Source organism: Vespa mandarinia, chromosome 8, assembly GCF_050613455.1.
Source record: "Vespa mandarinia isolate Hongniang chromosome 8, ASM5061345v1, whole genome shotgun sequence".
Lineage (NCBI taxonomy): Eukaryota > Metazoa > Arthropoda > Insecta > Hymenoptera > Vespidae > Vespa > Vespa mandarinia.
In genome coordinates, this window is record NC_140817.1 from 3,445,638 (window position 1) to 3,460,053 (window position 14,416).

The window sequence follows — 14,416 nt, forward strand, 5'->3', positions numbered from 1 at the left end:
TATTTCTCTAGTAAAATCAACTCTATTACTCTATAATACAATACAAAATACTACATTTCATAAGTTCATACAGTTTAGCAATATCAATGTTAATGCGCAGTAAAATTCTTTTTTTGCCTGGTAAATTGTTTCATTTTATTTTCATATGCAAAATTTATAATTATTTTATACGTGATACTGTGTTATTGAATTAAATATATTTTTATCACATGTTTATAAAAATCAATGTTAATATTCCTATTTATTTTATTGCAATGTTTTTGTTATTTTATTAACATAGCTTGGATATATCATATTATTAAATAATATGTTGAGATGTAATGTATATTTACATGATTATTGAAAAATATAAGTTACAAAAGAATATAAATAATTATACAAAAATATACATTGAATGATTAACATGATTGTACCAAATAACAGAAATGTTATGATTGTTAAAAAAAAAGTATAATCAATGGAAATTTGACTATATATTAAAATGGATGGATATATATGTTGTTTTTCCATAAGTTTTCAGTGCATACACAGAAGGCACTATTGTGTGGGTTAAAAAAATGACATTATCTTATTTACCTTCATGTAATTTTTTTGTTTTTTTTTTGCTGTTGTAAACATGATATGCAGTGTATTTTGGATTTTTGATTCAGTTATGGTTTTAGTGGATGTAAAAGTTTCTCATATACTGAAGATAAATAGTTATCATATATAATAAGTGTACTTCCAAAACTATTATAATGAAGTAATAGCACATGAGTTTTTCTTAAACTCTCTAATGTTTTGTATATGGAAATATATAAATTACAAGTTTGGACATGTTTGAATTATTTTATAAATATTGCATTATTACGTTAGACAAATATAATTAAACTTTGAACTGTTGGACGTTTTTCAAAATCTTCAGTACTGATGTACAGTTACTACAATTTTCAATCCTTATATTATACTTATATAGTATTTTAATGTTATTATATAATAATATGACAAATTTTATATTCAAATTAAGATTAGAATGACTTATCTAATGGTTTTAAAATATTTTGGCTTAATTTATCCAAAATATATGTTTTACTGTATTAATGAGATTACATATACAATTGTAATATTATCGCAGAAAATATATGCATACTTCATTGTATGCAACCTACAAATTATATTTCTGAATATTTTTTTGTTAGAAAAAGCAGTTATAAATTTTCTAATGATTTTCTTTTTGTTTTTATACTGCAATAATTTATTAATTTAAATATTTTCTTTTTATATGAGGCATATAATGGTAATTAGTTCCAAAAGATCTTTTCTATAGTTATAATAATTTTTCTCATTTAATATTCGAATAATTATAAAATTGTATATAAACCATCTATTGTATATTATGTTAAAATTTTCAAAAGTGACATGTATCTACGCATGTTGCGTATATATGTATATAATGCACCGAAAACTTAACCTCAATGATTTTTGTATTAGTTAAATTTTTACTGGAAAAGAACAAATTTGTTATATCAAGATTAAAGATTGTGTAACTTTACTAAGGTATTTAAGAGTAAACAATTAAAATATGTTTATATCTCTGTCTTCATCTACTGAATTCTGGTAGTGGTTTAGCTATACCCTCGTTGTAAGCTTTGTGAACTGCTTCACATACAAATCTATATTGACTCTGCAATCAATAATAGCAATACTATGAAATATCATTGCACCTATAGGTGCAAATGATAATAATATTATTTTTACAATAATACTAAAACAATAAAAATGTTTCTTAACAAATAAAATGTTTCCATGTTTCAATGTTAAATACAAAATATATGTAAGTAATATAACAAAATATATATATATATATATATATACATGTATATATATATATACATAACTTACAGCATTCTGGATCATCATTGCTCTTTGATCGCGCATAGAACGTACAATATCCAATGGATACACTGGTTGATTGGCTTCGATAAGGCATAATGCAGTTTCCATTAATACTAAAACTCCTGTTCTGCCTATTCCAGCAGAACAATGTACAACAGCTGGTTCTACTATGCCTGTACGTGCTGCTCTAACTTTTTCTGTAAATGTAGTAAATTGTTTCCAATCACTGGGTACACCATGATCTGGCCAGCTGCAATATTGCATATGTGTTATATCTCTTTCTTCTCCAGTCTGCAAATTACAAAACAATATAATAATTTCTGAATTTTTTCCTCCTAAAAAAAATAATGAAGACTTTACTTACATTAATGTCTCTAAGTATAAATTCACGAAAAATGAATGTATCTTCTACATTTTCCACCGTACATTTAAGTGTGAGATTTCTAAAACTAAGAGTTTCATTCAAAGCAGGCCAATATTGATGACATTTTGCTCGACCTCGTTCAACTAAAGTTGTTAGCATTACAACGAGAGTACTACCAGCTTCTAAAACCATTTGCCAGAAATCTGCAACGGTGGTTGACAAAGGCCCTTGTGTAGCGATATATCTGTTAATAATACCTGATCCTGGTATTTCCATATTTACATAATTAGCATTGATGTAATCGCCATTTGCCGATCCCATTAAAATGACTCTCGTAACATCATCTATGAGGTATAATCACATAGTCTTGATCATTTATCACAACGTTTACATACAATAATTATAATGTTTTATATAAGGTAATGCACATACAAACAAAGAAACATTTTAATATCGATTAATATATCTTGCATCCGTCATACATACATGGTGAAATGTCGCGATAACGATTTTTGTTCTGATTTTCTGGTTTTTTAGATTCGAGAGAAGTCAATTCAGGATTTTTTCTATATAACTGTTCATATTGTGCAATTAAGGCTCCACTAGCCAGACCATCGGCAAGAAGCAACATCGATTGTGCTAGTGCATCAGAACCAACGGCTGCATGTGGTGCATCAGGTACATACCTTATAAAATATAACGAAAACAAATTTAATTGAAAATAGTAATTAAGATTAGTTAATGCATATATTGGATACCTGTAAGGAGGTTCTTCTTCAGATGTTTCATCGGTTCCAGCTAATGCGTTATACAATGCATTGGGTCTAACTGTTAATGTAAGTTCTCCTGTTCCAGAGTCACGTGACTGACGAATCAAATTAACAACATGTTCGTGTAGTAAGCCGTTTACGTCAATGCCATTAATAAAAACAACCTAGACACAATATTCATTAAATAAATTATTTATCAATACGATAATATTTGATAAAAAAAATTGTTATTATGAATTTTAACTTGATCTCCTTCATTCAACTTGGGATAACAACGATCAGCAGGCGTATTTGGTGCAACTCGAGATACTAAAATAGGCATATCAAGGTCTAATCCACCCTTTACGTTAAATCCGAAACGACCTTGTTCGTCGGGTGTCAATGTTATTGTAACCAATCCATCCTCCAATATCTATAATTGTTACATTTGCTTTATCACCAAATTTGATTGAATATATTCAATATAATTCTTTATCTAATTTATTCACCTGTGGAGGTGGCGAACTTGTTGGTTCACTGTAGTCAGGAAGATCATAAATATTTTTTTCAATAATTGTATCATCATCTGCATAACTAAGTACTCGAGATCCTAACATTGGAGAAAATGCATTATTCTGTGTATGAGTTCCTGTTAAATCCTCTCGAAGAGACAAAAAACCACCTTCACTGTAAATTAAGATAAATTATAATAAAAAAAATAAGAAAATAAAATAAAAAAAGAGAAAAAGCATTTCTAACTCATCACTTTGGTTCCCTTCACCCCATGCTTGTCGAGGTTCACGAGCACCTAGAGATTGGACCTTATTATCATAAGGACGAGGCGGCCTACCAGGAGGTATTATAACTTTCCCTTTATCTTCAATAATAGGAGCTGTTGTAACCCCATGTACCAAACGTTTACTTGGTGATCTATAGAATGGTTAAAAAAATATATCTTAGTTTTAAGTATAATTAAGATGATTACGATTTGTATTAATTGTTTTATATGTATTACCTAATAAATGTTCTTTCAACTCGTGCTCGATGTTTTCCATCTTCAACAGTTTGAAATTCTGTACGTCCTGAATAAGTAAATCTACTACTTAATGTAAGTGGAAACCGCCTTGGTCGTAATTTTGGACTGTGAAGTCTAAAGAATGTATGATGTTCGACACAAGCTTTCCATAAATTTTTAGAACTACGATAAGTCTGCATATTGAAACCTAATAAAGTATCATAGTTTTCCGACTGTAAATAAAATAACATATTTTATTACATATTTAATACTTAATATATAAAGTAATAATAATTATTCACATTAAATCCCGTTTGTAGAAATTTTTGAGATATACCTGTTCTCTTCTAAGTTGAATAAAAAATTGTTTACGTTTGAAAGAAATTTTTACAATTTTAGACCATGAGAATACATTAATTTTTATGCCATTTTGGAATACTACTAATCCTATTGACGTAACACCTAGTTGTATTTCTTTATTTGTTGAATCCTGAAAAAATATAATCATTATATTATTATCATTAGATTAGATCATTAAATTATTATTATTATTATTATTAGAGATATTTATATATGATTATAGAATATATACTAATAAGTTACACCAACCCTTGCTTTATGTAATTCTACTCCATACATATCAAGCCGTTTAGCATGATCCAAAAAATTAAATTCTGCATCAGCTGGTAGCTGACCTCTGCAAATAAAAATTGCATATAAAACAGAAATAACAAAATAGGTATTTTTATAAAATCAATTATTTCTCAAATTAATTAAATATTTGATGATATAAACGTACATAAAAAAAAAGAAAGAAAAGAAAATAATTAATCATTTATGTACTTATGAAGTTTATGTAATTCCGCTATTTTTTTCTCCATTTCTTCTGTTTGCCCTGGTATTAATTGTAAATGTGAAAGATATCCAGGTCCATGTTCATCTGGATGATAATCGCCTAATTCTGCTGCAAGTTGCATTAAAAATAATATTTTAATGTTACTTTTTTTATTTGCTTATTTGAATATACATCAAAGTAGATTTATTGTAAAGAAACCAAATATACTTACATTGAACAGTATAACTTGCTATAAGACAAGCAGTACTTGGTGGTACTTGTAATTTTCCTAGAAGAATATCTTTCCGTATTTGTAAATAAAATTGATATCTAGTATATTCTTCTTGCAGTTTACTAGGATCTGATACATAAAATTTTACTCTAAAAAAAAATTGTCCACCTAAAATACATAACTGTTTTCAGTTTCTATATAATTCATACTTCTTTCAGTTTACGTATAATTTATTAATATTAATAACTTCATGTGTCAGTAATTTTGTTAATGTATAACGTGATGTAAAAATTATCATCAAACAAAACATATTACTATAATCAAATGTTAAGTATAGAATTATGATCTTTACCCTTACTTCTTATCTGCTTCTTCATTGGTTTTGTAGGGTCTAACCATCTCTACAATAATAAGAAATAATATCTGAAGTAGAATATTTATGATACATGTTTGTCAAAAAGATATTTAAAAATTTACCATCGTATCAGGTGTGGTTGTTGTTGTTGTAGTACCATTTTCTGAATATTGTAGGCCAAAATAATCTTTCTCCACAAGTTCTAAGTGATGGAATACCAAATCTAATAAAGTTTGTCCTTTTGCCCTCTTCTACAAATTATTAATCTTAATAATCTAATGTTTTGTAAATTTTCGAATTATAAAAATAATAGAAAAATAATGAACTTACATCCAGTTGAAATGTATGCTGAGAATCATCAAGAAAAATAACAGTTGCGGATAAAGATTTTAATCTACGATTTCGTGCTAATTCAGCACCACGAACATGGTAGCTCCCACTGGAGCCACTCAGTGCTCTACGGGATACACTTTCAATCATTTCAATAATTTGAATACGTGTCAGCCACCTTCTTGACACCACTTTTGTGCTATACCACCTACCTATATTAAAAAATATTTTTATCAATAACATTTTTTATAATTTTCATCAATTATATATATTTTTTTTTTCTTTTTTATAGAAATAATTATGTTCCATAAATATGTACATTACATTCTCTAAACATAGTCAAAGAAGAATATTTATGAAAATTCTACGTTTATATTTCAACAAGATTACATAAGCAAATTGATGCCAACCATGTGCCAGAATAATGTAGAATATAGTATTCCGAAAATAGGTTTGTGGAAAAAAGAAAATACTTGAATGAGAAATTTAAAAATTATTTCAAATAAAAGTACAAATATTTAAATATAAAACTTGACAAATTTAAATATACAATACTTACAATCTATACAAACAATATGATTTTTGTTATTAATAATTCAATAAATAAATAATACAAATTTGTACTTACATTCATCATACGCCGTGGTACACTTAAAACCGTTTATTAGATATGATTAACTGCACAATATAAAAGAATTGTCTTTAATTTATAAGGGCTAGAATGAACCACAGTGGTGCATAAATTTTTTTCTAATAATCATTGGAATTTTGACTGAAACTTTTTTCCTTTTTAACCCTTTTCTCATATTTCTATATTTAAGGCTACTTTTTTCTTATGATTAATCACTTATCATCTATAAAAATAAGAAAAAATATTATTGTAGCACAATATACTCAATACGGATTATTTCGATCACTGGGAAAATTGTTTGAAAATCAAATACGATTCCACAATATTTGTTTCACTTTACTCACACTTTGATTCGTATAATATCAATGAACAATTAAAAGAAACAATTATATTTATTAGGTTATTATTGTCATGAATATTTCCTACATTTTATCATTATTAAAGTAATATACGCATTATTGGCATAAACAGTTTACATAAAATCACCTATTTCAAGAGTTTTGTACTTAACAGGTTATAACATTATTTTTGTAAAAAGAGACGTTTCACCCTTGATATAAAACTATCAAGAGATAGAAGTTTATAAGTAAATTGTAACATATACGTATATACTGTACAAATAATCAGCCATAGTTGCCATAAACTTAGAAAAATTATAGAAATGAAAAAGAATTAAATGTACCTCTGTACATTTTACGAAAGTTAGATAATGTGGGTCAATTTTTTCTTTATTTCCAATAATAGACGTACAGTTAACACGATTGATTCTTATAGTAACTCTACGTTCATTGGTTAATTTCGTTGGAAGAAAGATAAAATTCTCCAACCATTTTCAATATTGTTCATATGTCTTACGTATTAAATACAATATATAAATATGAATTTTTATTTAAAATATTTCTAATTAAACATTAAGCATTTTCAATTAAAAAATAAATAATTGCATTATTAATAATTTTAGTATAGTATAAAAAGTTCGAAATGATTTAAATACTTTGTTGAAATTTGCTTGAATCTGATTGGTGCTTTAGTTCACAGAAAGTAAAAGCCAATCGTAGATCGACCACGATCAACCAATGAGAATGGCTGATAATTGGCATTATTTTACCGTTTTTCACCGTTGAGAATATGAGAGAGGGGGGTAGAATCACGGTTTCTAAACCATAAAACAGACACTACGCACAAAATTATTCCCGCCGCGTGGCTCGTAGTTCGTGGATCGTAATTTTGCGGTTTGGTTATAAATCCCGCCATATCCGCGTTGATAGACGAAATTTAATAGCATTTCGGGTTTACAAGAAATGAAAAAGAAAATGTAATAGAAATCATATATTTAATATTGTCTGAATGTTTCGTTGTTCATTGTTATCGCTACAAGCCATCATTGTAATTTTATGTCGAATTGATTTCGTTACAGCGTGTGCAACATTTAGCAAGTTGAAAACAAGATATGGCAAACGTATCTCTTGACAAAGAAACGTTTTTTCGACGCATGAAGCGTCTTTATGCTGCGTGGAAGGTAAGACCGGTAGATTATGTTTATTATGTATTCAATCATACTGCAAACAATGAAAATGTTTTAAGAACAAAATTTGTTTTTTATTAGGATGGAGAAGCGGGTACTGATGACAGTTTTAGTAAAATGGATTGCCTTGTTTCTGCAGTCGGTACAGATGAGGATATCGTCTATAGTAAATCTACAGCATTGCAAGTAAGTTTACAATTTTATTTTTTACCATTTAATAACTTTTGATAAAGATATTGTTTTATATCTAATACATTTAGAAGCAAATGATTTAAATTATATATGTATATAAAAATGTTAAATTTTTGCGTATATATATATTCATAATTTAATTATTATGTTGTTTGCTTATTTGTTTGTAGACATGGTTACTCAGTTACGAGCTTACAGATACAATAATGGTTTTGGCTGAAGAGGTTATTTATTTTTTGGCGAGTAAAAAAAAGATTGAGTTCTTACGAAAAGTTGAAAACCAGAAAATAGAAGATACAGGCGTGCCTCCAGTTATGTTACTTGTTAGAGATAGAGTAGGCATATTATATATATATATATATATTTATATATTTTAATTTTTATCTTGGTAAAATTTTAGTAAAACATAATTAAGAAATATGAATTTATCTACGAATATATTCTAGGGTGATGAAGACAAAGCAAATTTTGCCAAACTTATTGAGATAATAAAGCAGAGTAAGAAAGGTAAAACATTGGGTGTATTTTCAAAAGAAAACTATCCAGGTGCCTTCATGGATGCATGGAGAGCATCTTTAAGATCTGAATCTTTTGATACGGTGAGATTTATTATTTCATTTCTATACAATGCATTATATAAATAAAAGATTAAGATTTATCTTTGGTATTAATTAAATCAGGTTGATGTAAGCGCTGCTGCAGCATATGTAATGTGTCCAAAGGAAGAAAGTGAGATTCTAACCATAAAAAAAGCTTGTTTGGTGTCTGTCGATGTTTTTACAAAGTACCTTAAGGATCAAATTATGGAAATTATTGATTCCGATAAAGTATTTCATTATATTTGTTATATTTTGAAATATATATTTCTCTATATATTAATAAATTTAAATGTTTCAGAAAGTCAAACATTCAAAACTAGCAGAAGGTGTGGATACTGCTATAACAAATAAAAAATATGTTACCGGAGTTGATGTAACTCAAGTTGACATGTGTTACCCAGCTATTATACAGAGTGGTGGAAACTATTCCTTGAAGTTTAGTGTAGTTAGTGATAAAAATACTCTCCATTTTGGTGTGATCGTTTGTTCTTTAGGAGCACGTTATAAATCTTACTGTTCAAATATAGTTAGGACATTATTAGTTAATCCTACAAAGACAATAGAGGTATGAGTTAAGATTTTACAATGTGAATATATGGTTGCAACATATAAATGTAATGTATGAACTATTTTAGGATAATTACAACTTTCTTTTACAATTAGAAGAAGAAATATTGAAAAAGCTTGTTGCTGGTACAAAATTAAGTGATGTATATGAAACAGGTGTAAAATTTGTTAAGGATGAAAAACCTGATATGTTGGATCATTTGACTAAGAACTTCGGATTTGCAATGGGTATTGAGTTTAGAGAAAGTTCATTATTGCTAGGTCCAAAAACGCATGCTTTGGCGAAAAAGGGTATGGTATTTAACATCAATGTAGGTTTAGGCAATCTTTCAAATCTAGATGCCACTGAAAAAGAAGGGAAAATTTATGCCCTTTTTATTGGTGATACTGTCATGGTCAATGAGGTAATGTCTAATTTTATATTATTTTTCTTTAAACAGAGTTTCAGTATACAAGTGATAAATATTAATAAATTATTTTATACTTGCATATTTTAGGGCCAGCCTGCTACAAATTTAACACCTTCCAAGAAGAAAGTAAAGAATATAGGTATATACGTTAAAGACGATGAAGAAGAAGAGGAAGAAGGCAGTGGTAAAGAGAATGAACATAAACCTGAAATATTGGGTAGAGGTAAAAGAACAGCTGTTATAGAGTCAAAATTAAGAACAGAACATAGCTCAGAGGAAAAAAGAAAACAACATCAAAAAGAATTAGCTCAACAATTGAATGAAGTTGCTAAAGCACGATTGGCTCAGCAATCTGGCGGAAAAGAACAAGAAAAAATACGTAAATCAACTGTATCATATAAGAGCTTAAGCCATATGCCACGTGAGCCAGAAGTGAAAGAGCTAAAGTTATATGTTGGTAAGATTTATGAATTACATACTATATCTATAAGAATTAATTAAACTTGATGTACATAATATTAATATTTTTTTTTTCTTATAGATAAAAAGTACGAAACCGTAATTTTACCAATTTTTGGTATTCCTGTACCTTTTCACATATCAACAATCAAGAACATTTCTCAGTCTGTTGAGGGTGACTACACTTATCTTAGAATAAATTTCTTTCATCCTGGTGCAACAATGGGTCGCAATGAAGGAGGCTCGTATCCACAACCTGATGCAACTTTTGTAAAGGAAGTGTTAGTATTATATAATAAATATATATTTTAACTTTTCTAATAATAATTATCAATATATGTTAATAATATTATTATTTTTGAATGTAACTTATTTTACAATATTTTTAGAACATATCGAAGTACAAATACCAAAGAACCTGGTGAAATTTCTGCTCCCTCGTCTAATTTAAATACAGCATTTAGATTGATTAAAGAAGTTCAAAAAAAATTCAAGAATAGAGAAGCAGAAGAAAGAGAAAAAGAGGATTTAGTAAAACAAGATACATTAATACTTTCACAAAATAAGGGTAACCCAAAGCTAAAAGACTTATATATTCGACCAAATATTGTTACTAAAAGAATGACAGGAGGCTTAGAAGCTCATACTAATGGGTTTCGATATACTTCTGTAAGAGGCGATAAAGTTGACATTCTTTATAATAATATTAAAAATGCTTTCTTTCAACCCTGCGATGGAGAGATGATAATCCTTCTTCATTTTCATTTGAAGGTACATACTAATCGCGCTAATATGACTCTGATTGTGAATAATTTTTTTCTAATACATATTTTATATTTTCAGCATGCTATTATGTTTGGTAAAAAGAAGCACGTGGATGTGCAATTTTACACAGAAGTTGGTGAAATCACTACAGATTTAGGGAAACATCAGCATATGCATGATCGTGATGATCTTGCTGCAGAACAATCTGAAAGAGAACTTAGGCACAAATTAAAAACAGCCTTTAAAAGTTTTTGTGAAAAGGTAACATTTCGCGGAATAACTTATTTGTATTATTATTTATTCATATCTTTAATAGGTCGAAGGTATGACGAAACAGGAAATAGAATTTGATACACCTTTTAGAGAATTAGGATTTCCTGGTGCCCCATATCGAAGTACTGTACTTTTACAACCTACTAGTGGATGTTTAGTAAATCTCACAGAATGGGTATGATACTATTTTACTTTCATTTATTACATATTTTTATATTCCAACATGATTAGCAATCAAAATTACTATTACATTAAATTTTGATTAATTTTAAATTGTAGCCTCCCTTCGTCATTACATTGGAAGATGTTGAACTTGTTCACTTTGAAAGAGTACAATTTCATTTGAAAAATTTTGATATGATTTTTGTTTTCAAAGACTATCATAGAAAAGTTGCTATGGTTAATGCCATTCCAATGAACATGCTGGACCATGTTAAAGAGTGGTTAAAGTAAGTTTTTTTAATTTATTTCATATGTATTTTTCTATACGCGCACATATGTTGCCAATAATAACTAATATTTTTTTCTTTTCTAGTTCCTGCGATATTAGATATACAGAAGGTGTACAATCTTTAAATTGGACAAAAATTATGAAGACTATAACAGATGATCCAGAAGGATTTTTCGATAGCGGTGGTTGGACATTTTTAGATCCAGAAAGTGATGCTGAAAATGAAGAGGTTGAAGACGAAGAGGAAGAAGAAGATGATGCTTATGAGGTTTGTGATACTCATTATTAATGAATATAAAATATTAATAATTAATAAAAAAATTAAAAGTAGTTTATCTTATGAAGAAATACTTGAATTTCTTTTTAGCCATCTGATCTAGACAGTGAAGAAGAATCTGATGATGATTCAGAATATTCAGAAGCATCTGAACATTCCGATAGTGAAGGTAATTCGAGAAATAACATATTTTCTATTAAAAAAAATCTATTTGCTCAAAATTATTTTATGAAATTAATTTATATTTTATTTAAAGAGGAAGAATTGGGTAGTTCAGAAGAATCTGGTAAAGATTGGTCAGATCTAGAACGAGAAGCAGCTGAAGAAGATAAAGAAAGAGGGGAGGGACGTTATCGTGACGATTATAATTCAAGTAAAAAAAAGAAATCGAGTCGTAGACAATCACCTTCACCAGCAAAAGACAGGTATGGAAATAACAAAATTGTTACTAAACTTAATTGAATATTATATGCAACGTGATGTGTTATAAAATATCGTATTTATAATTATTTTAAGGCACAATTCGAAACACAAAAGTTCTAGCAATTCCAAAAGCAAAAGTTCATCGAGCAGTAAAGATAGAAGATCATCGGATAAACACAGGTAAAATAGTTTTAAGAAATAAATATAGACAATATATATTCTGCATTATTTTCTAATGATATATGCATACATATATACATTCCTATTACATTGAGTTGATAATTTAATAATTAAAGAACGGATCGATCGCGGAGTGGGGGATCACACAAGAAAGTGTCTCCTTCTAAATCATCTAAACACAGGTGATTACCACCAATTTTGATTGTTTCAGAATTATTGTACTAATGATGATTTTATTTTTTCATTTTTGTCATCTAGCCCCAGAAAAAGTGATAAGCACGATAAACATGATAAACACAAGTCATCGCACTCTTCTTCCAACAGTAAAAAGCGGTCACGGGAAGACAGTGTAGACAGAAGTGATAGGGGGTCCAAAAAATCTAAGTAAGTATTTGTGAAGATAAAAACTGACATAACAATTAATACTTAATGATTTAGAAAATATATATAGGTGATTTAGTACATTCTAATTATGTAATTTTATCATTCTAATTATGTAATTTTATCATTCTAATTATGTAAATTTATTATAGGAAGTGAATCTGAAAGGGAACTGTGTATTGAAAATAGAACACTTGTATGAACTCACATACGTGTTGGACTTAAGTGAAGCTTCGTCATCTCTGGTTTGGAAAGTAGACAGTATGCCTATAGGGATAGTACATTTTCTTGCATTGAAAACACCTTTTTAAGGTGTTCAAATACGTGTATACGTGCTGATGTTGAATCCAACATACACAACAGCAACAATATAACGAAAGCCAATTGATGTAAAGTTGTATGCAAACAAATTTTTGTTATTGGTCAACAATTGTACATAAAAGTATAGTTTTTACCTCTAATAAACATATACAGTCAGATATGTATACATCGTACCTCAACTATTGGTATTATCATTTTCAACCTATTAATAATAATGACAGTACTATTTGTATTCCCTAATTATTTTTTTCTCTGTTCTCATGTTGCTACTGTATATTATTGTAAGAATATTTTGGGATTATTTTGTGTAAATAGTACTTTTGCAGCCAATACTCTGATTTATGCAATTCATTTACTTTCTTACTTTCTTTTTTTTCTTATGTTTCCATTTTCCTTTGCTGATTTAAATATATAATTTTTATTTTTCGATATAGACAAATATACTTTTCTATGATATTAAGGAGATTGCGTAGTTGAATATTGCGAGTGTTTTCATGCAAGAAAATGATCTATCCATAATGTGCAGGAATGCAATGATTCAGATGTAAACTCAGAAAGATAAAAAAAGTAAAAGAGAGTTTCAAATTTTCTTTGCTTAATGAAATTTGTACCTTTGCGATAGAAATAAACAATAAGATATTTATCATAAATGTAGAAGTAATGTCACTCATAAGATAAACGTTCCATACAAATATGAAATATTTAAAAACGATGATATATGTTTAACAAATGATTTTTTTTACATCGAGACATTGTTAATATTATCGTTAATATACTTTAAGTAAACTTTAGACATAATGTTGATATACACTTTATATAAGTATATTTATACGCGTGTTTGTATATGTGTACACGCGTACGTGTATACATATTGTCGATATATTTTGCATAAAGAAACACTCAAGTTCCAAATATGGCATGCTACAAAAATCTACTGAAGAAGATCCGTCTATTCATAAGGTAAATGTAGGATATAAGTGAAAGTACTCTCTGGCAAGTGGTATTCCTGCTTTCACCGCGCGATGTTTCACCATCGTATACATAACTGAAGAAACTGACGGGGAAGTCATTTCTACGGTGCTTATATAGATTACAATGTCCCAAAGTTCTTCAAAAGTAAGCATATGTGTATATATATATATATATACATATAAATATATATATATGTGCACACACATGAATGAAAATCAGTCATTGATTATTTTCT

General features: G+C 28.2%; 2 protein-coding genes across 5 annotated transcripts; one reads left to right on the forward strand and one right to left on the reverse strand.

Moving 5' to 3' along the window:
• Nucleotides 1-143: 143 nt before the first annotated feature.
• On the reverse strand, nucleotides 144-6,952 carry Ptpmeg (protein tyrosine phosphatase Meg). 3 transcript variants are annotated; one of them, XM_035881949.2, is made up of 18 exons: nucleotides 6,731-6,952; nucleotides 6,384-6,609; nucleotides 5,756-5,967; nucleotides 5,548-5,676; nucleotides 5,423-5,471; nucleotides 5,071-5,238; nucleotides 4,847-4,967; nucleotides 4,613-4,700; nucleotides 4,341-4,493; nucleotides 4,004-4,236; nucleotides 3,748-3,918; nucleotides 3,498-3,675; nucleotides 3,254-3,421; nucleotides 2,998-3,173; nucleotides 2,726-2,925; nucleotides 2,240-2,583; nucleotides 1,882-2,166; nucleotides 145-1,663 (listed from the first exon to the last, which is right to left on the reverse strand). In XM_035881949.2, exons 3-18 carry the CDS (start codon nucleotides 5,903-5,905, stop codon nucleotides 1,580-1,582), a joined length of 2,697 nt encoding a protein of 898 aa, XP_035737842.1. In that variant the 5' UTR covers nucleotides 5,906-5,967; nucleotides 6,384-6,609; nucleotides 6,731-6,952; the 3' UTR covers nucleotides 145-1,579. The 3 variants fall into 3 exon arrangements, with proteins under 3 accessions (XP_035737822.1, XP_035737842.1, XP_035737833.1); XM_035881929.2 differs by lacking the exons at nucleotides 6,384-6,609; nucleotides 6,731-6,952 and adding an exon at nucleotides 6,080-6,165 and having other exon boundaries at nucleotides 144-1,663; XM_035881940.2 differs by lacking the exons at nucleotides 6,384-6,609; nucleotides 6,731-6,952 and adding an exon at nucleotides 6,080-6,165 and having other exon boundaries at nucleotides 5,429-5,471.
• A 588-nt stretch (nucleotides 6,953-7,540) lies between these two features.
• Nucleotides 7,541-14,318, forward strand: dre4 (SPT16 homolog, facilitates chromatin remodeling subunit dre4). Of its 2 annotated transcripts, XM_035879869.2 has the most exons (21): nucleotides 7,541-7,701; nucleotides 7,804-7,905; nucleotides 7,993-8,097; nucleotides 8,274-8,438; nucleotides 8,550-8,702; nucleotides 8,784-8,930; nucleotides 9,001-9,267; nucleotides 9,338-9,673; nucleotides 9,767-10,136; nucleotides 10,221-10,419; nucleotides 10,528-10,909; nucleotides 10,982-11,164; nucleotides 11,220-11,351; nucleotides 11,456-11,625; nucleotides 11,712-11,895; nucleotides 11,995-12,073; nucleotides 12,161-12,329; nucleotides 12,421-12,507; nucleotides 12,624-12,689; nucleotides 12,766-12,891; nucleotides 13,041-14,318. In XM_035879869.2, the coding sequence occupies exons 2-21, from the start codon at nucleotides 7,837-7,839 to the stop codon at nucleotides 13,045-13,047; spliced, it is 3,396 nt and encodes a 1,131-aa protein (XP_035735762.1). In that variant the 5' UTR covers nucleotides 7,541-7,701; nucleotides 7,804-7,836; the 3' UTR covers nucleotides 13,048-14,318. The 2 variants fall into 2 exon arrangements, with proteins under 2 accessions (XP_035735762.1, XP_035735771.1); XM_035879878.2 differs by lacking the exon at nucleotides 12,624-12,689.
• Nucleotides 14,319-14,416: the final 98 nt, after the last annotated feature.

Coding starts and splice junctions, on each gene's coding strand:
- dre4 (XM_035879869.2), top strand. CDS start 7,837: ATGGCAAACGTATCTCTTGACAAAGAAACGTTTTTTCGACGCATGAAG. Junction 8,931..9,000: donor AAATTATTGATTCCGATAAA/GTATTTCATTAT, acceptor TAAATGTTTCAG/AAAGTCAAACATTCAAAACT. Junction 11,165..11,219: donor TTAAAAGTTTTTGTGAAAAG/GTAACATTTCGC, acceptor TATCTTTAATAG/GTCGAAGGTATGACGAAACA.
- Ptpmeg (XM_035881929.2), bottom strand. Junction 5,472..5,547: donor CAACCACACCTGATACGATG/GTAAATTTTTAA, acceptor TTATTATTGTAG/AGATGGTTAGACCCTACAAA. Junction 4,237..4,340: donor TTCAACTTAGAAGAGAACAG/GTATATCTCAAA, acceptor TTTTATTTACAG/TCGGAAAACTATGATACTTT.